At 40.1% G+C, this 25,268-nt stretch overlaps 1 protein-coding gene across 3 annotated transcripts; it reads left to right on the plus strand.

Annotated features, from left to right (window-relative positions):
- Positions 1-63: 63 nt before the first annotated feature.
- On the plus strand, positions 64-22,455 carry PLAA (phospholipase A2 activating protein). 3 transcript variants are annotated; one of them, XM_069775987.1, is made up of 15 exons: positions 146-282; positions 1,288-1,425; positions 2,277-2,470; positions 4,810-4,910; positions 4,992-5,112; positions 5,436-5,603; positions 7,276-7,411; positions 7,886-8,055; positions 9,497-9,654; positions 10,603-10,822; positions 11,900-11,968; positions 13,519-13,590; positions 14,424-14,525; positions 20,018-20,182; positions 21,746-22,455. In XM_069775987.1, exons 3-15 carry the CDS (start codon positions 2,299-2,301, stop codon positions 22,309-22,311), a joined length of 2,220 nt encoding a protein of 739 aa, XP_069632088.1. In that variant the 5' UTR covers positions 146-282; positions 1,288-1,425; positions 2,277-2,298; the 3' UTR covers positions 22,312-22,455. The 3 variants fall into 3 exon arrangements, with proteins under 3 accessions (XP_069632087.1, XP_069632088.1, XP_069632089.1); XM_069775986.1 differs by lacking the exon at positions 1,288-1,425 and having other exon boundaries at positions 64-282; XM_069775988.1 differs by lacking the exons at positions 146-282; positions 1,288-1,425 and adding an exon at positions 1,471-1,580.
- Positions 22,456-25,268: the final 2,813 nt, after the last annotated feature.

The following is a 25,268-nucleotide window of genomic DNA, read 5'->3' on the forward strand; positions in this document are numbered from 1 at the left end:
GGAGTCTGACCGCCCCCCGCCGGCGTGCCCCGTGACACGTCTTCCGGCGCGGCGCTGGGCAGTTTCCGGTGGCGTCGGCGGCGGCGTCGGCGGGGATAGTTGCTGTGTCAGGACAGCTCGGCGGCCTCCCGCCATGGTGGGCGAGGGCGGCGCCTACCGGCTCCGCTGCTCCCTCGTGGGGCACGGGCAGGACGTGCGGGGCCTGACCCGCGGCCTGTTCCCCCAGGGCAGTTTCGTGTCCGTCTCCCGGGACCGAACTGCGCGGCTCTGGGCTCCTGACGGGTGAGTGCCGGGCCGCGGCCCTCGTCGGCAGAGGCGCCGGCGCTGGGCAGGCCCGGGCGGCCGCTCCGGAGTGCGCTTCTGCGGGGAGGAAGGGCGCGGAGGTGCGGGCGCTGGGGTCCCGCCCGTGTCCCGCCGGGCTGGTCCCCGCGGCCGCGTCCCCGTCCCCGTCTCTCGGGACTCCCGGCGGGGCCCGGGGAGGCGGCGGGCTTGAGCGTGGCGGCGGGAGTCTGTTCGCTGGGGGCTAAGGCACTGCCGCTTGCGTGCCTGCTTTTGGGGAAGGGCGCGTTTGCCTAGACAGTTAGCTGTGCGTCGGCATTTTTAGCGTGCTTTGCAGATGCCGATAATGTCTGTAAATCCGGGCGTCTTCTCTCCGGGTGGTATTAACGTCGTTTCCTTCTCTTGGTATTCGGTACCAAAGTAATCCTGCTAAGTAACGATGCTGCATTTGGGACAGTAATGCGGTATGCTTTGAATATTTTTAAAAAACTTTTCTCGCTCTGGCTGACTAGACTTCTTTGAACGTAAAATGGAACATGAACCAAAAACTACGCAGAAAATTTGAGAGACATTGGAAAAGGCAAAAAAAGCCCCACATTATTTTCTTTGATATTCGTGTTGTACAGGGTTTTCTCCTACTGCATTTTTCCTGTTGAATTCACTCAGTGAATTTTTCAGCATACCATTATGACCAGAAGAGGTACTGCTAAGCAGTGTGAATAGGAGATGGTGGAGATGTGGGAAGCCACAGGACGTATCTCCTCACTTGTCTATAGTTTCAAATTGTGAACTGCATTCTGAAGTTGTTAGGCATGGGTTTTCTTTCCACTGCCTTCCAGTGAAACAGAGATAATTGGCAAATTTGCCTGAATGCTCACGTGTGTGTTTCAATTGATCTCTGTAGCTCTGCAACTGAGGGGGAGGAAGACTAATCTCATTAAGTGTGTCATCTTAAATCTGTCATCACAAGGGGAAGAACTTGTTAAATTGCTTAGAAATTTATTGCAGGAAAGGAAGTCATCTTCAAACCCACAATTTTTGAGGGCCCTGTGAGGAATACACAAGTAACTTAAGCAGAGTCATAGCATCAGTAACGATTTTCTCTGCTTTGAAGATTCTAGGATTACAGTAGGCAGGGTTCAGTGGGTAAGCAAACTACTGTATGTTAATTGTGTTATTTAAATTTTACAGGAAGATATGTTACCTTCATTTGTTCTCAGCACCTTCAGTAGAGAAGACGTTTTAGAATTTAGAAGAGTATCATGACTTCCCTACATATTCCAAGCTTCCCAAACATTAAAGTTTGAAGGAGGACAGTGTGATATGATACATTATGGGTTGTTTGTTTGTTTGTTTGTTTTGGGGGGGGGATAAACACAGAAGGGGGGGGAACCAAACCAAACAAACACCACCACAACCCAGACATTTATTGCGTGGGGATAAGTAGCTTTTTCTAGTTAGTGCTGTTACTATTGAGGCTGGATTGTGATGAAGATATAAGGGTGCTGCTAGAATCAGTTATAATCTATGTAATAATTAAACCTCTACAGTGCTCCTAATTAAGAGTGAGTGAATAGATTTGGTAGGCAGTAAACTTTCTTCATTTACATGCTCTGTTATTTTAGGGTGTATTGGGATACATATTTGAGTCTTGAGATAGCAAAAGATTTCGTAAAGGTAAACCGTAACTACTTCTGATCAAATTGGGCATAGTGTTTACCAATGAGGAGGGAAAACCAAAACTAAGTCCTTCCAGGCCTACCATTACTGAAAAACAAGTGGAAAGCTTTAGATATTGCTTACTGGGTTGAAATACTGGGATATAGTTTTTCTCTTAAGTTTTTCATTCTTTCTAGGTCATCCACAGTATTTACATAGCACAACATAAGCATAGTTATTAATTCAAGAGTTGGAGTATAAAACATCTGTTGTAATTCAGTGCCTCAGATAAGTACTGTTTCTGTCATGACTTTGAACTGATTATCATATATGTTTAGTCTTAACAGGGGTTTTACTGAAATGCACTGTATGAGTGGCCACTCAAATTTTGTATCTTGTGTGTGCATCATACCTCCAAGTGACCTCTATCCTCGTGGGCTGATTGCAACTGGTGGCAATGATCATAATATTTGCATTTTCACAGTTGACAACCCAGCTCCTCTTTATGTCCTTAAGGGTCATAAGAACACAGGTATGTAGTAATTTTACTTTGGAGTTTGTTTCATGAAAGTTAATGTGATTTGTTAGAGGAGAAATTAAGTTGAAGTGACAAAACTCAATTTTGATTTCTTTAGCATTTAATGTAGCAAACTATTTAATTATGGCCTCTGCAAATAGGTTTTTATAATCTCAATTCATGCAGTGACAGTTCATTGCAAGAACTTCCAATTTACACTGATGAATGCTTGAGCTTTTACTGTATATGTGAACACATGGCAATTTACAGAATGATTATAATTTTGCCAAGAGTTGCATTTTTAAGAAGCAGTTAATTTAGTTCTCCATGTATTAAGCTTAGTTTTTATGTCAAAGTTGATAGAAGTAGAAAGAGTCAGCTTCCTAAATAAAAAAAACTTTCACTGCCCATTTTGTTACCTAGATGGGGATCTAATATTAATTGGTGCTTTAAATACATAGTAAAGGCTAAAAGCTCACGGCAGAAAATTCATCTCTCTTTAGTCAGGTCACTGCAACATCTGACATTAAACCAACTTTGTATACCTTTTCTTGAGCTATATGATGAAAGGTTCAGCAATTTTCATATTAGTATACTAAGCTTTTCTTTTCATGAGCTGATCTAGTATTTAGTAGACCTTTGAACAGTCTAATCATGTAATTTTAGGGTGTCAAAAATAAACATTTCAAGGCTTGGAGGTTTTGGGACTTTTTTAAACTGTATTAAAGAATGGTTGTGGAGATGTCATGGTTTAACCCCAGCCAGCAACTAAGCACCACACAGCCGCTCACTCACTCCACCCCACCCAGTGGGATGGGGGAGAGAATTGGAAGGAAAAAGGTAAAACTCATGGGTTAAATTAGGAACAGTTTAATAGAACAGAAAGGAAGAAACTAATAATTATTATAATAACAGTAATAAAATAATAATAGTAAAAAAAGGATTGGAATATACAAAGCAAGTGATGCACAATGCAATTGCTCACCACTTGCCAACTGATGCCCAGTTAGTTCCTGAGAAGCGATCCCCCCCAGGTCAACTCCCCCTAGTTTATATACTGGGCATGATGTTGCATGGTACGGAATACCCCTTTGGCCAGTTTGGGTCAGCTGCCCTGGCTGTGTCTCATCCCAAGTTCTCGTGCCCCTGCAGCCTTCTTGCTGGCTGGCCATGAGAAGCTGAAAAATCCTTGACTTAGTATAAACACTACTTAGCAACAACTGAAAAGGTCAGTGTGTTGCCAACATTCTTCTCATACTGAATCCAAGATGTAACACTATACCAGCTACTAGAAAGAAAATTAACTCTATCCCAGCTGAATCCAGGACAGGAGGCCAGTTTGAAAATACCCTGGACTGCTAAACAGCACCTAAAATTTATTTTTATATTATAAACCTCTTGGCTTTCTCTGAGAAAGAAAATAATGTCACTGTGTAAGGAGGCATGGAATAGTTATGTACTTCATCAGAAACCTGGGATGGATGAGTAGTTAAAATAACATGTGACATGCTCCCTCCAGAGGTGTAAAAAGGGATAAGGTATTCTAGACAAGTTACAGATTCTCCTACAAAGAAGTATTTGTAGCAATTTTTACAGTAATGTTTTACAGTAAAATGTTAAAAAATGTAAAATTACATTAACTGTAAAATCTGTTTTAAAGTGCGGAAAAAGTAGGGCATGACAAGTGACAGGGTAGAATACTGTCCAGTTCTCACTGTGGAGCCACAGAAGCAAGAAATATAAGGCCATACTTTCCTTTTATGAATGACTACATGGACAGGGTACTCTCTGTTTTTGACTTAGCTCTTTTTGTAAACTGATTAGTAAACCATATTAGCACTGTGTGTCTTCAGTTTTATGCCTGACTGTTACTGGAGCATTTGCAGATTATCTTTTTGCTAAATCTTTAAATGTCACCACAGTTTCTTGGTAGTAGTATTTTTTGTATGACATCTTGCTTCTTGAGGACATAAATTAATACATGTTGATGAAATCTTGGCTTTCTCAGTAATCTTAAAACTAAACCTTTGCATTAATTCTGTGTCTTGACTAGTTATCTAACCTGCTTGTCAACATACTCTAGTCTGATGAGAAGAGATCTGGTACTAAGGGAAACTTAAAAATATGAATGGCAAAAATACGTGAAATTTTGTAATCTAAAGTAAAGAGATTTTTAAGCAGCTCATTTCTAGGTTGCAGTGCAACTATAGTGCCACTTAATTCTTCCCCAACTCCTCAACACTAAATATGCTACTAATACCAAGGAAATCTTAAATAAATCTCTTTAAATTGCTGGCATAAGATTGGTGGCAATGCAGGAAACTTGTCAGTGCTGATTTGAACGTTCATTGCAGTTTGCAGCCTTTCATCTGGGAAGTTTGGCACATTATTAAGTGGATCATGGGATACAACAGCCAAGGTCTGGTTGAATGACAGATGTATGATGACATTACAGGTATGAAGTACCTCTATGTGAATATAAAATAGGGACTCTGAATTTGATTCTGACAAGTCTAACAATGTTGGTTTTTTGCAGGGTCACACAGCTGCAATATGGGCAGTGAAAATACTTCCTGAACAGGGATTAATGCTGACTGGTTCAGCTGACAAAACTATTAAACTGTGGAAGGCAGGCAGATGTGAAAGAACATTCACTGGTAAATGTTGCTGCAGTTGGTAATTCTGTCAGGGTCATTTAAAAAGAAAAAAGATTAAACCCCCACAAAACCATAGATAAATTGAACCATTTTTAGGCCATATTTTTAAAGTTTCTCAAGTTGTATGCCCAGAAGTCGCATCACTTTTAAAAGAATTAGATTTTTTTTTGCAGAATAATGAGCAATTCACTGCTTTTTATTTTTTTTAAACTGCTTCCATAATGAAGATTGGTCGCCAGGATTTAGATGTGAGCTAACTAGAAATGGTATACTGCTGCTAGTGGAATGAAAAGCCACATTAAGTTTTCCTTTCTTTTGTAAAGGACATGAAGATTGTGTGAGAGGTTTAGCTATTCTCAGTGAAATGGAATTCCTTTCCTGTGCTAATGATGCTAGTGTTCGAAGATGGCAGATCTCTGGTGAATGTCTGCAGGTGTATTATGGACATACAAATTATATATACAGCATCTCTGTCTTCCCTCATTGTAAAGGTAAGATTACTTTTGTGACTATTACCCAACGTTCTTCCAAAATTAAATTACAAGGTAGGCATTCTGTAGTTCTGTGGAGCTGCCACAACTAAAGAACTCGGGTATCATTTAATTTACTACTTCCCTTTAGTGTAAATAGTTAAAAAAAATATTGTGATTGACTGTAAATCACACCTCCAGCAGAATTGCTCTGACTGTAGGTAAGATGAAAGGTCCTGGGTTAGGCCTAATTGTAAGGCTTAACTGTGAAGCTTTGGTGAAGCGATAGGCAAAACTATCATTTAGGTTGCCAGCTGTATTTTAGCACAGTTGCAGAGTACTGAAATGGTAATGCATGGCTTATCAGTCTGAGATAATGTAAATTTAGGTACTTCCACAGGAAATTTTCAAAGTACATTATAAATAGTTTAGGTTAAGAATTTTATGTGTGTGGCTTAATTGCATTTGTTTTCAGAGTTAGAGGTTTAAAGATTCAGAACTAGCTATTGCAGACAGTTGCAGAAGAAATTCCAAGTCAGTGACCTTTGTGTGGTGTATGGGACACTTGCGTGTTTGTTCAACAGGTAAAGTGCACGTATATTAGCGTTGTGGTTTAACCCCAGTCAGCAACTAAGCACCACACAGCAGCTCGCTCACTACCTGCCCCCGGTGGGAAGGGGGAGAGAATCAGAAGGGTGAAAGTGAGAAAATTTGTGCTTTGAGATAAAGGCAGTTGAATAGTTAAAGCAAAAACTGCACACGCAAGCAAAGCGAAACAAGGAATTTATTCACCACTTCCCATCATCAGGCAGGTGTTCAGCCATGGCCAGGAAAGCAGGGCTCCATCACACGTAACAGTTACTTGGGAAGACAAATGCCCAGACAAACTCCAAACATCCCCCTCTTCCTTCTTCCCCCAGCCTTTTATATGCCGAGTGTGACATAATAGTGTGTGGAATATCCCTTTGGTTAGCTGGGGTCAGCTGTCCCAGCTGTGTCCCCTCCCAACTTCTTGTGCACCCCCAGCCTACTCACTGGTGGGGTGGGGTGAGAAGCAGAAAAGGCCTCGACTCTGTGTAAGCACTGCTCAGCAGTAGCGAAAACATCCCTGTGTTACCAATGCTTTTTCCTACACAAATGCAAAACATAGCCTCATACTAGCTACTATGAAGAAAATTAACTCTATCCCAGCCAAACCCAGCACAATTAGTGTATGTCATAAATCTCTTATGCCTTAAAATTTCTCATTGAGGAGTTTATAGGCTTTTGAGAGTGCTTAATGCATGTTTCCTGAAAAAGCAGGCCTACCTTGCAAAAATCTGAATTTAAAACAAATGTGAAACTGTGCAAGTACATTGTAAGCTAAACCAGTGGTGGTTACAAAATTGTTCAAAGTTCTTTTTTTAAACTCTTGAAAGGAGGAAGGAATCGTTTGTTTGTCTTGAGCATAATTTCATTCCCTGTCTGGCTGTTTAGTCTGCAATTTATGCACTTTATTTTTTTTTTTTTTTGAGAAGACATGTGGTGGCTTTCTTTTAGCTCTCTTCTTGCAATTGAGAGATGTATTAAATTGTAGAAAGGTTCTTTCACTGTTCTAATTTTTAGGTACCCAGTTGCAGAATGGTATCCAGTATTACAGTACACTAAAAATATACATTAGAAGTTTTAATTTTTATTTTTTTTGTCTTTTCAGATTTTGTAACTACTGGAGAGGATAGATCTCTCAGAATCTGGAAACAAGGGGAATGTGCTCAAACAATCAGACTCCCAGCTCAGTCTGTATGGTGCTGCTGTGTGTTAGACAATGGTGACATCGTAGTTGGTGCAAGGTATCCAGGTTTTACTCTTAGCATATTTTTGGATCTAAATCTGCAAACCCTGGACGAGATTGAAAGCATAAGTTTGGATATCAGTTTCATCTAAATTTAAAAATACAGCCATCAAAGTGTGTGTGTGATTAAATTTAAATGTCATTGTTACGTGAATCACAGAGGTAGAGTGAGTTCTTTGTGAATGTGGTAAACCATGAATAGACTGAGAATGGGCTTTTAACTACTGTATAAAGAACCCTTTTGATAGGCGTATCCTACCTCGATTTTAAAATTATACTACAGATGGGGTTAACTGCTTAAATCCTTCTCTGGGTGTTTTTAGCATGAGAGCTAATTCCTTTCATAAAAATAATTGGGATGGGTTGTTAGAAATAAAGATGTTTTCTCATGACATAGAAGTCACCACTGGAATGTATGTAATCATTTTGACATTTAAAATAGTATTTGCTTGGATTTTTTCTCTCCATTCAGTGATGGAATTATAAGAGTGTTTACAGAGTCTTTAGAACGCACAGCAAGTGCTGAGGAGATTCAGGCTTTTGAAAATGAGCTTTCCCAAGCATCCATTGACCCTAAAACTGGTGACTTAGGAGATATTAACACTGATGACCTTCCTGGAAGAGAACATCTCAAGGATCCTGGTAAGTTACTGTACTTTTGTCATGTTAGAGAAGCCTCCAAATCTTGATTCTGAGGTACTGAAACTTTCCATAGTTTCGAAAATTAAGGCTTTGATCAATTTCAATAGAGTTGCTGAAGAAAACAGCTTGATTTTGCTCTACTATCCTCTCATTGATTCTTTTGGAGGCAAGACTCAATAAGTTTAAAAAAATATATATATTTGTAGACTAAAATGGTAAAAAATATTTCTCTTACGAGATAATTGAGAAGAAGGTGGAATTCAGGCTGCTGCTGTTCAAGATGTTTTGGATCTGTTACAGTAGCTGTGCCAATAGTATATAAGACAGTTATGTAATCTGCAAAAGGGCTACTGAATGTGGAATTTCTTTCCTAAAAGAAAAGTAGATGCAAAATTTCTGCTTTAGCTTTCGGCATGAAAAATAGTTTGTCTTGACTGACTCAGTTCACGCTTTCCAGGTACTTGGGAGATTACTGAGAATACAGCGGAAGCAGTGGTAGTTAAGATTACTCTTAAATAGACAAATAGTTTTTCCCAAGGCGAAGTAACCAGTGACCTCAGCACTTGGCTCTGATCAGAAAGTGGCATAAATCTTAAAATCATATGAAGCTTTCCATCTTGTTAGACCATGGGAGAATATCACCCTTCTTGATTGTCATCTCCCTGGGAAAATGGTAAATTTTTGAAATATTTAAGGATGCTTTTGCAACTTAGTCTGGTGGCAGATACTATTACCGTAAAATGCTATTGTCAAGATTTCTGCTATTCTTGTTGCAACATGTAGTAGCTAGTTATTTCCTGTGCTGTTGTCCTGGTTTCAGCTGGGATAGAGTTAATTTTCTTCCTAGTAGCTGGTATAGTGTTATGTTTTGGATATAGTTTAGGAAGAATGTTGATAACACGCTGATGTATTCAGTTGTTGCTGAGTAGTGTTTATACTAAGTCAAGGAGTTTTCAGCTTCTCATGCCCAGCCAGCAAGAAGGCCAAAGGGATATTGCCTTAGGCATGGGATGGGGAGAGCTGGCTGGCACGGATCACTGCTTGGGAACTAACTGGGCATCAGTTGGCAAGTGGTGAGCAATTGCATTGTGCATCACTTGCTTTGTATGTTCCAATCTTTTTATTATTGTTGTAATTTTATTGTTGTTATTATCATTATAATTTTCTTCCTTTCTGTCCTATGAAACTGTTCTTATCTCAACCCACAAGCTTTACTTTTTTTCCCCAATTCTCTCCCCATCCCACTGGATGGGGGGCGGGGAGTGAGTGGCTGCATGGTGCTTAGTTACCAGCTGGGGTTAAACCATGACAGCTGTGACTTTAAATGTTGGTGAACTATCTTTTCATCTTTAAATTTGAGGGCTATTTGAAGACTTTTTTCTCTCCTAAAGCAAATCGTATTCTTGAATTTGTTCAAACTCTTAAACACTCTTGTCTACAGGAACAAGGGATGGACAGACACGGCTTATTAAAGATAATGGGAAAATAGAAGCATATCAGTGGAGTGTTAGTGAAGGAAGATGGATCAAGATTGGTGATGTTGTTGGTTCTTCTGGAGCCACACAACAAACATCTGGAAAGGTTTTATTTGAAGGAAAGGTATATGCAAACTTAAACTGATTTTATTCCTTCCTAAGTAAAATGCTTAATTTCCCATTAAAAATTTATTCCAGTCTTTGCTTAGATAAAATATAATTTAGAAAGTAGGTATTTGTTGGTACTTTTTTGTTATCTTTGATCTATTAAAACTCAGGGGTAGAAGTATAGATAAGTACTACTTGCTTTATTACTTTTGAACCACATTTTGTAAATTGAGTAAGCCAACGGAGACAAATTATTTTGGAGACAGGTAAACTATTAGTAGAGAAACAATCAAGTTCTGTAGTATTTATTGCTAATACCTTGAAAAGTTACTTTTAACTTCCTTTCCAAAGGAAGTGAACCGTACATTTTATAATGCAAGGCTTACCTAAAATGTTAGGTACCAGGCTTTCTGTACCCGTTTTCTATAGTAACTTTTGAGCCTAAAGACAGATAAGGTGAAAAATGCTTCCTTTACTGACATATACATAGAAAAGTCTCTGTCTAGTGCCACCACAGAATGCATGCCTTTGAGATACTGATTTTATCTCTCATGTGGTTTAAAGAAACCCAGGAATTTGTTGTTTTCTAGTATTAGAGGTGTGCTTTTAAGACTGAAGTTTTTTTCAGGTATCTGACTGCCCTATAGCTTTGCAGGCAGCCAGAGCTGTCCATGAGAGTTACCTGATGCATTTGTGTATCTGCACACGCGTTATCATGGTATGTTGTTCTACCCTGCTCTTCTTGAGGCAGAGAATTCTGGAAAGCACAGGGTATGGTTTAAGTATGGTGTTTTGTTTTTTTCTTGCAGCCTGTGTAGGAGAGTATTATTGATACAATCTGCAAGTAGCAGTATCAAATTTTGTAAGCTTAGCCCTGGGCCATTATTATTCTGCATTTGGTACATCCTTATGTAAAAAGTGCTGACAAACTTCCAATCTGTTTTTATTTTTATTCTGCTTAAAGGAGTATGACTATGTTTTCACTATTGATGTAAATGAAAGTGGGCCTTCCTACAAACTGCCATATAACATCACTGATGATCCTTGGCTGACTGCATACAACTTCCTGCAAAAGAATGACCTAAATCCTATGTTTCTGGATCAGGTGGCCAAGTTTATTATGGACAACACTAAGGGGCAAACACTGTTGAGTACAAGTGCTCAATTTTCAGATCCATTTACAGGTAATAATTTTAAACTTAAATGATGACATCAGTCACTCCTCCCAGTTTTGTGTCATCAGCAAACTCTCTGAGGGTGCACTCTGACCCATCTTCCAGATCATGAAGATGTTGAACAGGACTGGATGCTGTACTGACCCCTGGGCTACACCGCCAATGACTGGCCTCCAACTAGATGTTGTGCCACTGATCACCACCCTCTGGGCCTGGCTGTTCAGTCAGTTTTCAGTCCACCTCAGTCTCTGCTCAGGCAGATTTCAGTGTTGTAGCTCCTGCACTTCTTGTACAGGGTTTTCAGGTCCTCAAATGATTGAGGGCAAGGCACAGATAGATCTGACAAGAAAAACAGGAAAACTTGACAAATTTCTGAAGTATTTGTCAGAACAAATCTTCAACAAAATTTTAATCAAGACAGCTGTATTTTTCAGTCTAGTCTTTTTTTTTCCAGTGGAAGAAAAATCCACTTTTCATATTACTCTAAGAGGTGGCCAGGTGCTGTTCAGGCACTTAATAAAATACAAAAATTTAGCTAGAGAATGAACTGTAACTGAGTGAAATTATAAAGAACCCTTTTTCAGGCAGAAAATGGAACTAGAACAAGTTAATTACTCATAAGCTGAACCATGTTTATCAATTACATCCTGCTTATCACATTTACAAAATAAACTACTCTTCAACTAGTTTCACAAAGATGAAGTTAGGAATAAAATGTCATTAAAATAATTGAGCTAAATCTTTTTCTTGCAATGAACTAGAAGTGAGAATAGAGGCTAATCAGGTTCAGATGCAACTCATGGAGCTGCAGTAATGTGAATTGACGCACATACTTTTGATTTGGCTGTGTCCGCATATGTAATGCGTATGGCCCAGAAAACAAATTTCTGACCTCAGATAATTAGGAAGAATTTGTTGAGCATCAGGGGACTTTTGTGTGGATAGGATCAGATTTCTTACAACAGCACAATAAGATGTATTTGTTGTTTGGCTTTATTTTTGAGCTGCTTCTGTCTGAAAAGTATTGACATTTTAATAACATCAAGCTGTGTATAGTAGTCATTGCTTTTCTTGCTGTTTCACTAGGTGCTGGACGTTATGTTCCAGGCTCTTCGTCTGGATCAAGTATGATGCCTGCAGCAGATCCATTTACAGGTAATGTAAAATCCATAATCTGTCTTGCTAGTATTTAAGATGTATTCAATGATCAGTTGCATTCAGTGTTCGGCTCTAGACTACTGTTTCTTGCAGTTCTCTATGTGGGACAGACTGGTAAGGTGGACTCTGCTACTGTCAAAGCATGCCCAAGTCTGTTCAGTAGAGAGCACTATGCTGTCTGGTCTGCCTCATGTCACCCTCTCTTCTGCAGCAGAGGAGTAAGGTCTTAAACCTTATGTTCTGTCAAACTCTCATACACATGGCCAACACAGGAATGGGTATATTCATAAAGTAGTTTTCTTTTCTTCCTTATTCCTTTTTTCTTATTATGTGCCCTTTATTGGTACCTTCCACCCTGAATTTTAGATTCTAAAAATCCCTGGCATAGCTAGTTTAAAATCCTCATCAGCAGTTTAGCAAGCGTGTTTGCAAAGACATTACAGCCCTGCTTTGTCACTTATCCCATCCCTGAACAGTAGCTCTTGCTCCCTCAAAGAGGGTGCTGTAGTCATTGATGCCAAAGTCCTGCCTGCAAAACCTGCCATTCAGCAAATTGCTGACCCTGTTGATGAGTCTGTTTCTACTCAAGTGTTTTTGCTTTGCTGACAGCATCAAAGAAACTCCACCTGGGCCCTTCACCCTTGCCCCCAGAGCTCTCTAATCATTCTTGATATTGCCAAGGAAGTCCTGGAGAGTATAATTGATGCCCATGTGGAAGAGTAGTGGGGTAATAGTCTGAGGGCCAGGCAAGCCTTGGCAGTCTCTCTGCAGTATCCTGGTCCCCAGCAGACACCAACCTCCCAAGATACTGGGTCATGTTAGTAGATGGATGCCTCTATACCCTGCAGGAGGAAGCCTCCCACCACTGCTGCTCGCCTTTCCCCTTTTTGCGGAAGCGACGTGCAGTCTCAGCTGGCTCTGATGCATCTCCTGTTGGATGATTGTCCTTACCAGTGCCAGGGCACTGTGCCTGTTCTGCAGTTGCAGATCTATAGGTGGAGCAGAAGCCTTTGTGCTGCTGCCAAAAGCCGCAGCCTTCAGCCTTCCCCATCTTGGCAGTCTTTCTCCATTCCTATTCTACTGTGGTCTCCAGCTGTCTCTCCTCCCTTGCTTCGTATGGCTAAGGCTGTGGTCTCTGCAAATGCAAAGATCCTGCAGTTCCTTCATGTGAGGCCTCAGTGCCACAAACAGAGTCCACCTCCCACAGGAGAGGCCAGGCCTGGGCAGTGCTGCCCTCCCCGATGCTTGTCATGGATAAAGTATCTGCTGGCTGAGGGCCTTTGCACCAGCGGGTGCCAGAGACCATGCCAGCATGCCTCCCAGCTGTGGGTCACTTCGCTTGCGAGTGCCGTCATTGCCACCAGTAGTGCCCTCACACATAGGCATAGATGTAATCCTTAAATTTCAGGAAGTGTTGAAGACTTTTCAATTCTCTTAGTGCAAAATAACACCTTTAATAGTGGTGTTTGAAAACTAGTAACTAAATACAGATATATATTACTTCTTTACCAGTGGTGGTGTTTAAAAAGCCTGATGTCTCCGTTCAGGTGCTGGTCGCTATGTTCCTGGTTCAGCATCAAATGCAGTAGCTCCAGTGGGTGGAGTTGATCCATATACAGGTAAGAGATGATGCCTGCCAATGAAAAGCATCCCTGATTTTTTTGCTTCATTTTTTCCTTTGAGATGGATTCTATATTGATGCAAATTTATACTTAATTAAAAATAATGAGCAGATTGAAGCTTCTTATACTCAAAACTATTCAGAAAATAGGGATAACAGAGCCTTCTTTTACATACAGGAATCATGCACAGAAGCTTTAAAATATATGATAGTAATCTGGTTTTGATCAACAACGTAACTAGTAGGAAACCAAAAATCCTCTCAAACAAATGGATATATGTAGTTAACAGAAATCGCACAATATCAGCCACTAACTCACCTGTGATTCTAGGAAGTCATTATAGGACATGATTAAAGCTTCTCATTACTCTTTCTGAAGAGATTTCAGGCTACTATTGCATGTGACATAACTTGGTCATATCTGCAAATCTTCCAATGTATAAAAACTTTGTCTATTCATTATGAAAATAATCAAAAGATAAGATTTCCGGGGCAGGAGGGATCTTTGTTCTAAAATGACCCTTGTCATTTTCATGTCTTAACTGCAATACCCATTCCTATGAATGACTATATTTAGTTCATGTAATTCAGAAATCACTGTTAATAATTTACACTTGTAAATTTTTACGTGGGGAGAACAAGGTATTGCTTTAAGCTTTAACCCTTGAATGTAAAAATAATGTAAGGAATGACAGCTATTTGCATAAGCATTCAATTTTTTTAAAGATCCTTTTCTAAGACATGTCCAGCAGGAGAGACTTACTGGTGGGATATTGTTCTATGTCAGACACTTTGGTACACTGTTGAACTTTTCGTATTTCCTTTATGTAGGAATGGGTGCCTACCAATCAGCTGCGGCTAAAGTTGAAAATATTTATTTTCCAAAGAAGGATGCTGTCACCTTTGACCAGGCCAATCCTATGCAGATACTGGGTCAGTGTTTTAATTTCAAGGATGGTTTTATTTTTCATCTGTTTGAAGTAACTTCGCTTTTCATCTTTTCAGAAAGCTAAGTGATTTCCCATAGCTTTCCTACTGTTTCTTAGTTTTGACCTTTTAAAATTCCATTCGTCGTTTTAATGGTGCATGTATTTGAAGGCTTAGAAGTATGAGTAAATTTCACAAGAACTTTAATACAGGATATAAATTCTTTTTTTCCCCTCAGCTTCTATCTGCTGTTGTTTGGCATCTTTTTTATCAAGCTGGTACATTTGAATACTGTACTTTTTTTTTTTCACGCAGCTGCTGGGTATGCCAGTCATGTACAATCCCTTTTTGATTTTACTCATGAAAGTTTTAGTTCACCAAATAGCCATACAATGTAATCTATGAAGTTTTAAGGTAAGGCATTGTGGTGGGTTGACCCTGGCTGGATGCCAGGTGCCCACCAAAGCTGCTCTATCACTCCCCTCCTCAACTGCACAGGGGAGAGAAAATATAACAAAAGGCTTGTGGCTTGAGATAAAGACAGGGAGAGATCACTCAACCGATTACTGTCATGGGCAAAACAGACTCTACTTAGGGAAAATTAACTTAATTTATTGCCAATCAAACCAGAGTATGGTAGTGAGAAATAAAAACAAATCTTAAAAAACCTTTCCCCCACCCCTCCCTCCTTCCTGGGCATAGCTTCACTCCCAAATTCTCTACCTACATCCCGTCTTCCCCCTGCCCTGCCCCGCCCCCAGCAGCACAGGCAGATGGGGAATGGAGGTTGTGGTCAGTTCATCACATGTTATTTCTGCTGCTCCTTCCTCCTCAGGGGGAGGACTCCTCACACTCTTCCCCTGCTCCAGTGTGGGGTCCCTCCCATGGGAGACAGTCCTCCACGAACTTCTCCAGTGTGGGCCCTTCCCATGGGCTGCAGTCCTTCAGGCACAGACTGCTCCAGTGTGGGTCCACCGTGGGGTGACAAATCCTGCCAGCAAACCTGCTCCAACATGGGCTCCTCTCTCCATGGGTCCACAGGTTCTGCCAGGAGCCTGCTCCAGCACCTTTTTTCCACAGGGTCACAGCCTCCTTCGGCCATCCACCTGCTCTGGTGTGGGATCCTCCATGGGCTGCAGGGGGACAGCCTGCCTCACCATGGTCTTCACCACGGGCTGCAGGGGAATCTCTGCTCTGGCACCTGGAGCACCTCCTCTGCCCCATCCTTCTTCACTGACGTTGGTGTCTGCAGGATTGTTTCTCTTGCGTGTTCTCACTCTGCAGTTTCTGTGCCCCAGCAACTTTTTTTCCCTTCTTAAATAGGTTATCCCACAGGTGCTAATCACCATTGCTGATGGGCTCAGCCTTGGCCAGCGGCGGGTCCATCTTGGAGCCAGCTGGCATTGGCTCTGTCGGACATAGGGGAAGCTTCTAACAGCCGCTCACAGAAGCCACCCCTGTAGCCCCACCCGCTACCAAAACCTGGCCACACAAACCCAATATATTCCACCCCTAATTGCATTCTGCTGTTTCACAGGTTGCAATGGTCACTTCTATATTTAGAAAGAACATTCTGCATAACAGAAAAAGAAAACAGTGTACAATATTTAGTAATTGTACAGATCTTTAGTAATGTTATTATTGGCTTGTTTTCCCTCTCTTTTCCTGTGCTTTATTCCTATTCTACTATCTCTTCCTCTGTATTTTCTGTTCCACAGAATCTCTACTCTATTTGTCACCACTTTATTTCAGTGTGTTTCTGTAGAGTGCCTTAGTTCATTTAAGGGTTTTGTAAAACTAGTTTATATTCACAATGTACCTGCCTTGAAGATCTCCAAATTAAAATTCTCTTGCTTCCTTCCCTCCCCTTTCTATACAGAGCTTGGAGATGTATTTGTCTAGATAGTGTGATAACGAAACTTAAAACAAGAGATTCTGCTTTTTAGAAAAAGTATACATTCACCTTTATCCTATTTCTTGAAGAAAGCAAGCTCTTGGCCTTAGTCATGGAATTGTCCTTCAAACAGGGTTCATTTACCTGGTGTGCAAGCCAGTAACACACAGAGTGGAGATATTTTCAAATTAATTTCATTGATGCACATGAATGGGTGCCTGTCTCAAGACAGCACACCTTTGTGGCAAAAATTCCCATATTTATATACTTAAGTAATACATATTCATTATTATTTCACTTAATGATTGTTTTTTTCTTCTTCACCTCTCGTGTAAATTAGTGTGCAGACTCTGTCTTCTTCCGTCATTGTCATCTTTTGAGTAGTTGGTCTCATTTGAGTAGGTGGTCAATGAGTTGGTGGTCACAATGTCTCCCTGGTAAAAGGAATTACCTTTTACCTACTTCTTCCCTAATCTTGGCAGTTCCAAGTGGTTATTTGAGGTTTATTGACCAGACCACAATCCATTACCTTTTCTGACATAAACATAAAGCTCCATTTTCTAATAGTTAGTTCCTAAATGCTAAATCATGTCTAGGTATTGTTTACCTATTTAAAATATTAACTGATGGGGGCTGTATACAGGACTTCAGCAGTTCCCTGGTTATTTCAATCATATTATACATATTCATTGATAATAGAATCATAGAATGGTCTAGGTTGGAAGGGACCTTCAAAGGTCACCTGGTCCAACGGACCTCCTTCACTAGGTGAGCTGCTGAAAGCCTTATCCAACCTGACCTCAAACACTTCAGGGAGGGGGCATCCACAGCTTCTCTGGGCAACCTGTTCCTGTGTCTCTTTTGGTTTAAAACCATTACTCCTTGTCCTGTCACTACAGGCCCTGGTAAAAAGTTACCCTCCCATCTTTCTTGTAAGCCCCCTTTATATGTTGAAAGGCCGCAACAAGGTCTCCCTGAAGCCTTCTCTTCTCTGGGCTGAATAACCCCAACTCACTCAGGCTTTCCTCATAGGAGAGGTGTTCCAGTTCTCTGATCAGTTCTGTGGCTCTCCTCTGGACCCACTCCAACAGGTCCATATCTGTGTTGTGCTGGGGACCCCAGATGGGGGATGAGGTACTCCAGGTGGGGTCTCACAAGAACGGAGAATCACCTCCCTCAACCCGCTGGCCACACTTCTTTTTATGCAGCTCAGGATACAGTTGGCTTTCTGGGCTCATGTCCAATTGCTGGCTCATGTCCAATTTTTAGCCCACCAGTATCACATCCCAGTTTCTCAGGATGATGACTCAGGTTTGCTGATTCCCAGCTCAGGATTAAGGTGAAACGACACCAGGGATCCTTTAACTCACAAAACTCAACTTTTATTCACTCACAACAAGAATTGGCGTGCTCACCACCAAAATTGGTATGCTCACAACAAAATTTGGCATGAAACCATGTGAGTAAACTGTGTAACATGTGCTAACCATACATCACCAAACATATACTACAGGCCTTGCTTATTTGGGGATCAGTTCAGGGAAGACAAGGGGATCCCTCCCATTGAGTCACAAGGTTCAGAGCGGATCCCCTTGGTTTCTAGACTGCCTCTCAGAGAGGAGCCCAGGGGCGGCTGGATTCAGTCCTAGTCCCAGACTTGGTCAAAGGTTTTATGTCTAAAGGGATAAGGTGTAGGGATTACGGAGACAAAGAGAAAGATTTCACCAGTCCTGGGTCCAGTGTTAGTTCAGTCAGCCAAGGGGTCCAGTCAGCCGAGGGCTCCGGCTCCAGTGGGTGCATGCATATGGGGCTTCAGTCTCTGCCCTTTTATCATCCTTGCCCCTCCTTCAGGCAGGCACTCGAACTCATTCGGCTAATTAGGTGTCATGTGCGGTTTGTGCTTCCAGAACCTTCGGGAAATGGATCCGTGGGCTTGAGGGTTGTTTAGGGAGTAACTTCTTCCCTGCAGGATTGTGACCGTTGTTTGATCTTTGGCCATGCATGGTGAGCTGCCCTGCTCAGCATTATCAGAACAGGGAGCTAGCCTCTGCTACGGCCTTCCCCATCCTGTGCTGATCCTTCCCCATCCTGTGCTGATCGGTGCTGATGCTTTCTTTTCACCTGGGGCTCCTTGCTATGCAGTGTTCATTGTTATGCAGAGTTCGTAGTTAGGCATAACTTGCCCCACCACAATGTTTGAGACATTAACTCTTTCAGTCTCTCACAACCAGTATCCCCAAGTCCTTCTCTTCAGGGCTGCTCTCAATCCATTCATTGTCCACTTGGTACTGATACTGGGTGTTGCCCAAACCCAGGTGGAGGACCCTTGCACTTGGCCTTGTTGAACTTCATGAGTTTCACACAAGTCTACTTTTCAAGCCTGTTAGGGTCTCTCTGGGGCCTTCTGTCTGCAGTATTGCACTTCTGTGTATTGCTTAGGTTTCATTTTTTGTTGAAAAACATCAATCTTCAGTCAGCCTCATCATGTTTCCCTGAATTTTCTTGTGCTCTGGTATTTGTTCAGGGAGAAAATAAGGGATTCACAAACTAGAATTTTTTTTTTTTCAGGAGGTTGTCACTAGTAAATAGATTTAGCCTCCTCTTAGTTTTGCACAGATTTTACAGTAAAATTTTGTCCAGAACTTCCTAGGAGGGAGAATGGCAAGACTGGCTTTCTTTCTCCTATGTTATAGCAAAACAGAGACTTTTAGTCTTAAAAACATACAGCATCAGTTTGTATTTGTCCAGTATTCTTGAAGGATGACTGTATTAACCACAGGCTTAGTGGGTTGTTTGGTTTTTTGAAGCTTAGAATCTGAAAACTAGGTTTACTGAGTTTTCTGCAGTTTTGTAACAGTACATGGTTAAATACACTTGTAAATATTATGGCCGGACTGGGATTTAATAGCTGTTTGGGTTTTTTTTTTGTGGTTTTTTTTTTTCATAAGAGGCCCACATTTGATTTTTGAGTGTACTATAAAACTCATAAGGGTGTACTAATGTAATTCTGCCTGCTTGTGTGTTAATTGCCATGGCCCTCATCAGTTCTGGAAGATCCATGATTGGCAGGTGCTTAATGCTAGCTCCATTTGAAGCAAATTCGGTAATAATTTTTCCAATACTTTGATTTTTTAAATTACATTGAAATTTGAATATAGGATGTGGTGCAATCATATTTTGCTTATGGCACTTAAATAAGTAAAAATACAAAACCTGGGATCACACTAAGAACATACAGTTTCTTTATTGTTTCTATTACCTAATAATAGAAAAGAGCAAAAAAGGAATCATATTTCAGTTATGAAAACTAATGGTCTTGTGATTATTTTCTGCATTTTTTCCTGTATGTAGGCTAACATGATGTGAATTCTGAATTTTTGTGTTGCAGTATTAGAGGGGGCTTAATAGTAGCAGTCATTGCGATGATTAAAAAAATCAGAAAATGATGAAACTGGGAAAAGTAATGTTTAAAAATCTAACAACCCCCCCAAAAATTACAGTAGTTGTAACTTGTGTCTAAAGTGCTTTTGTAGTATTACATGCAAGATACAGATTTGTGAAGCTCTAATGTGAGAAAGCCATGCCTCTTCCATTGGTTTTACAGGCAAACTAAAGGAACTTAATGGCAGTGCAACTGAAGAACATAAGCTTACAGAAGATGACTTGATAACCCTAGAAAAGTTATTGTCTGCAACATGTAACACCTCTGCAGAAACACCTACAGCACAGCAACTTCAGACTTTATGGAGAGCAGTTAACTGGCCAGAAGGTAGATACTTGCAATTATTTTTCATACCGTCATCATCAATACTTCACCATGCACCAAAAGTCTTGTTATGCTGGCTGTTACACAGTGTCTGTCGCAAGAGTTTATAACACAAGTAGAAACCAGAAGATGATGAACAGATGCTAATAGCACTGATCAGTAGCAGGGGCAGTGGCGTGAATTGCCAAACTGGTAATTGGTTGTCAGGTTTTGTTGTTGGCACAACAGTAAATGTAAAGGAGAAACCTGATATAAACATCAGTCATGGTTATTTCATTAGCAGGAACATCCTCAAGAAAGAAGTGTGAGGCTTGTTTGGAAATAGAGCAAACTAGTGTGAGGTTGGAGTCCTAAGCTGTTACTAAATCAGAGATGAAATTATGGAGACAAATTATTAAAAAAATCTCAAAAGAAGCTCTTGTTTAATGTTGTAGAAGAGAAGTTGTTACTGAAGCTAAGTTATGTGGTCAGAACTGCATCAGTGAAATGACATTCTGAATGAATGCAAGTGGAGGTGATATAATTTCATCTGATAATGTACCATTGTCAGCACTAATGGATTGGAAAGGCTATTTTGGTTGTTACTGCACATTCTGGAAAAAAATGGATACATTGCATATACAAATATCTAAACATGCATTTAAAATAAACTTCTTTCTTGAAATTGCAGTTGAAGATTTATTAATGGGAAGAATATTTTTGTATTAAAAATTCATGTTCATTATATAACATCACTTAAACTATGTTTTGCACAGCTGGGAGCTGTTGACGGCTAATGTCTTCATACCTTTCAGGCTCTTTGTACTGGACAAAGCATTAATTCTCAAGATTCTGCATATCTACAGGAAAAACTTCTCAATAAATAGCTAAGCAGGTTCAGCTTTGATTTGGTTATAAGTATGGGATACTGATATTATACCCAAGGAGCCAGATATATTTGAAATTTGGGAAAGTGGAGGGGAACTACTGAATGAACTCTCAGTTCAGTTTCCTTACAGTGATTTTCAACTGATCAGTTGAGGACATTTTTTTTTCTTTTTTTCAATTTTCAAATCATGTCTGAGAGTTGAAGGTAGTCTAAATTTTTTTTTTCTAATTTTTCTTTCTCTAAGCAATTTTGTAGCTATAATAAACTGTAAGATATGGAATTCGGACAAAGGGAGATGCTGCCTGTGTAGGGGCGTTCAGCCACTGAGAAGCTTTCAGAGACCTTTTTTGGATTAGTTACCATGGTTTGTGTTGCCTTCAGTGTTATCAGTTAGAGCTTTTAGGAAAGATTGTAAGATTTTTTTTTTTTTTTTTTTCTGCAAAGCACTGTGTTTATCCTAAATTCAGGTGTATGGTTTTTGTAATTAACTGAAGTGTTACTAGAATGGGTTTGTCAATACTTGTCTTTAGGAATTTCAAACAACTTGTGCTTTACCTGAATCTCTTTCTGCAGGATACTGTTACTGTCTGTTCCCAAAGCTAGGGGTTTAAGAAGGTCTGTATCTGAAAGAAACTCACCAGCACATTTGCACATAATGCAATATTAATACTAAAATATCTTTTTGTTTTGTTTCTTAGATATTGTCTTTCCAGCCCTAGACATTCTCAGACTGTCTATCAGGCATCCCACTGTGAATGAGAACTTCTGCAGTGAAAAGGATCATGTACAATTTATCATCCTTCTCCTTAAATTTCTGAACCCCAAAGGAAAGCAAGCAAACCAGCTGTTGGCGCTTAGAGCTCTTTGCAATTGTTTTGTCAGCCCGGCAGGCCAGAAGCTTATGATGGAACAAAGGGATGAAATAATGACACAAGCAATAGAAATGAAATCAGGCAATAATAAGAACATCCACATTGCGCTTGCCACGCTGACATTGAACTATGCTGTGTGTTTACTTAAAGTCAACAACATTGAGGGCAAAGCTCAATGTTTGTCAGTAATCAGCACAATTATGGAAGTTGTTCAAGATCTTGAAGCCATTTTTAGACTGCTTGTGGCTCTTGGGACGCTAATCAGTGACGATACCAATGCTGTGCAATTAGCTAAGTCTCTTGGAGTTGACTCTCAAATAAAAAAGTATGCCTCTGTATCAGAACCAGCTAAAGTAAAGGAATGCTGTAGGTTTGTTCTTAATCTGCTGTAATTGTTTTTTTAGCACTTGGGAGACAGTGTATGCAGAAAAAAAAGATGCTTTTATTCATATTTTATGACAGACTATAATTGAGAAAATACTGTGGATTAATTACACATGATACAGATCAAATAAAACTTTTTACATTGTTTGTCATTTGACTGCTTTTCTGAAGTCTGTAGTGCACAGGATCTTTGCAAGAAGTCCTTCTGACATAGCTCAGATCAAAATAGATCACCAAGAAGTCAAATAATCTCAGTACTTAAAGGGTCATCTAGATGGAAATGTAGGAAGCAGTTGATTCAGTGACTGTCAACTCTGACACCCTCACCAGCCACATTTCTACGTTTCAGCAAAATGAGTCTTTCTTGACCATGCTTTTTGTCAGTAGAGAAGGGGCCCTGAGAACTGTTAAGTTCAATGATGCTTTTCACGAGCTTGTTAGTTAACATTGCTTAATATTAACTCTTGTCAAATATCCTGGTAGGGAAACAGCGTTTACTTAAAATTTTCTGTCAGCTTTTTTCCCCACTTCCTTTTTGAAACCTAGCTGTTTTATGGCTCTTACTGTTTTTAACCTAGAACTTAGGTGACTTTTTGAGGGGTAGAATCTTTAACTGCCATATAGATGTCGTGCTTCACTGATAAGCGAGTATCTTGTAGCTTGTAAAATGGCTTGAACTTCTACAAAAGCTTTTACATGACTTTTAATGACAGGAAGAACACTCCATCAGTTGATAGGAAGTGTCTTACTCTGAAGTATGTCGTAAAATATTAGATGATTCTAAAAACAAGTAATTTTGAAGAGTGGGAGAGAAATTTACATGCAGAGAACAGACTGAGCAGCTGAAACTGGAAGAGGCTTCCTAGGGAGATGGTCAGTGCCCCATGCCTGTCAGTGTTTAAGAGGCATTTGGACAATCCCCTTAATAATATGCTTTAACTTTTGGTCAACCCTGAAGTGGTCAGGCAGTTGGGCTAGATGATCCCATACAACTGAAATATTCTATTCTAAACTGTCTAAACATAAAGTCAAGTTTTATGAAGTAGCTTTAACATAACTGGGTGACTGCAAAAAGGGAAAATAATATTTTACAGCTAATCCAGTAGATCCAAGATGTTCAGCTCAACAGGGGAATATTGTTTCCTATGACTCCTGCAATTGTTACACTTTGATTTAGACTTAAGATGAAGTCAAGATGATCAATGTTCAAGTTACATTTTTCATTAGACTAACAGAATAGAAAATAAGAAAAAAAAATGGGCAAGCTTTTCTGGCACGTGAGTTCATCATCACATGATACCCATCTGTGTCAGATGTGAAGGATTTTGTGACCAAGACCTCTTAACTCTTTTTGCTCCATCTGACTGAACTGTCTGAATTACTACATTACTTCCAGCAAACCCTGTTTCTCTGATCCTTAGTTGCACACTTGTACTGTTACACTTCAGATGAACTTTGAGATACATATCCTCACAGTCTTGATTATGGCCTTAGTCACAGGTTTTCTCATTTGATCCATTGCAGGTTCATGTATAAGGCAGTCCAACAGGTTATTCAGGATTTACAGTGCTTAACAACAGATCAACCCCTTCCTGAGAAAACATCTAAGAAGCTACCTTTAGGAAACATGTCTGTGAAATAATGTGCCTGTCTGTTGAATTTTGGTTGCCTACTATACAATTGTTCTTGAAGCTTTAGCTTTTTAATGTTGTGCTCTTTAACTGTGTTTGTACATGTGCTATTTTAAGACATTTATACTCGCCTGACATTTTGGTTTTGTTACTGTGGGATTGCTTTGTTACAGATTACCTCTTTACGTGAAAATTGTCATGAATTTCCCAGACCAAAAATTAATGTTTAAATTAATAAACATACTCTGGTAACTCCAAGAAATGGTATATTAAGAGATTACAAAATTTACTTACATTTGCAGGTAAATGATGGGGCACAGCAAAAAATACTTCATTTGGGGACTGCAGCACTACATGTTAGGCAAGATACACAAAGCAGGCCAGGAATATTTGGGTAGAAAGACAGCTGCTGCTACAGGGTACTATGATACCTGACCATTCCATGATGTAGCGTTGTCTGAGCGAACAGAGGGCGTGGGGGACATTGGATTCCATCCCCACAGGAATTGTCCTTGGAGGGTCTCTCCCCATAGAGACATGCAGTGCCGGCACAGGCAATGGAGGTAATGTGTAAAGGAGGTAAAGAAAAAAAAAGTTCAACACATAGCAAGATCTTAAAACAAGTTGGGTTTTTTTTTTTTTTTTTAATTGACACAAGCATCTTGGCATTCTTAGGCTGTCATGCATTTGTGCAGTAGCTTTCAGTAAGGATTTTCCCAACCTAGCAAAACTATGTTGCTAACACAGGTTGAGTGTGAAAAAGGGAGAAACATCTTTCACAATGCAGTGGATGTTTTTTTTCTGTCTTCTGACATAAAACAACTAAATATCCTCTTTTTGTCAGTATTTTGAAAATGTGTAATTGCTATTGCTCATTTTAAATGACACTGTTCTAAAACTCTGTTATGGTACACGTTGAGCATGTGTGTACATAAACACACAGATATATTTGTGTACTACAAAATCTGCTGCTGAGATCACCAACAACTAGAAAACCTTAAGGATGTCACCAGGATGAAGTTTCTGTTTCAGTGAAAGGATGTTAAATCTATGCCTGGGAAACATGCCAGGTGGGTCGATGGGGTACAATCTTTTGAGATCAGAGATGTAGAAAACAATTATATGCCTAGCACAGAACTCAGAGCTGGCTTGCTATCTACAGCAATAAACCTCAAATACATTGATCTGAGTGCTAAGTGCTCCCGATTCATCAGGGAAATAGTAAAAGCATGTTAGAGATTTCAAGACTCCCTTGAAGAGAAATCGTGTCTTCTGCTAAGAATTCAAAGCTGCTCAGTAGATAATACAATTCTTTTTTTGGCATCTTTTTCTAA

Source organism: Haliaeetus albicilla, chromosome Z, assembly GCF_947461875.1.
Source record: "Haliaeetus albicilla chromosome Z, bHalAlb1.1, whole genome shotgun sequence".
Lineage (NCBI taxonomy): Eukaryota > Metazoa > Chordata > Aves > Accipitriformes > Accipitridae > Haliaeetus > Haliaeetus albicilla.

Excerpts from the sequence above, each read along its gene's own strand:
- PLAA (XM_069775986.1), top strand. The coding sequence starts at position 134 with ATGGTGGGCGAGGGCGGCGCCTACCGGCTCCGCTGCTCCCTCGTGGGG. Across the intron at positions 5,113-5,435 it reads ATGTGAAAGAACATTCACTG|GACATGAAGATTGTGTGAGA; the intron begins GTAAATGTTGCT and ends TCTTTTGTAAAG. Across the intron at positions 9,655-10,602 it reads AGGTTTTATTTGAAGGAAAG|GAGTATGACTATGTTTTCAC; the intron begins GTATATGCAAAC and ends TTCTGCTTAAAG.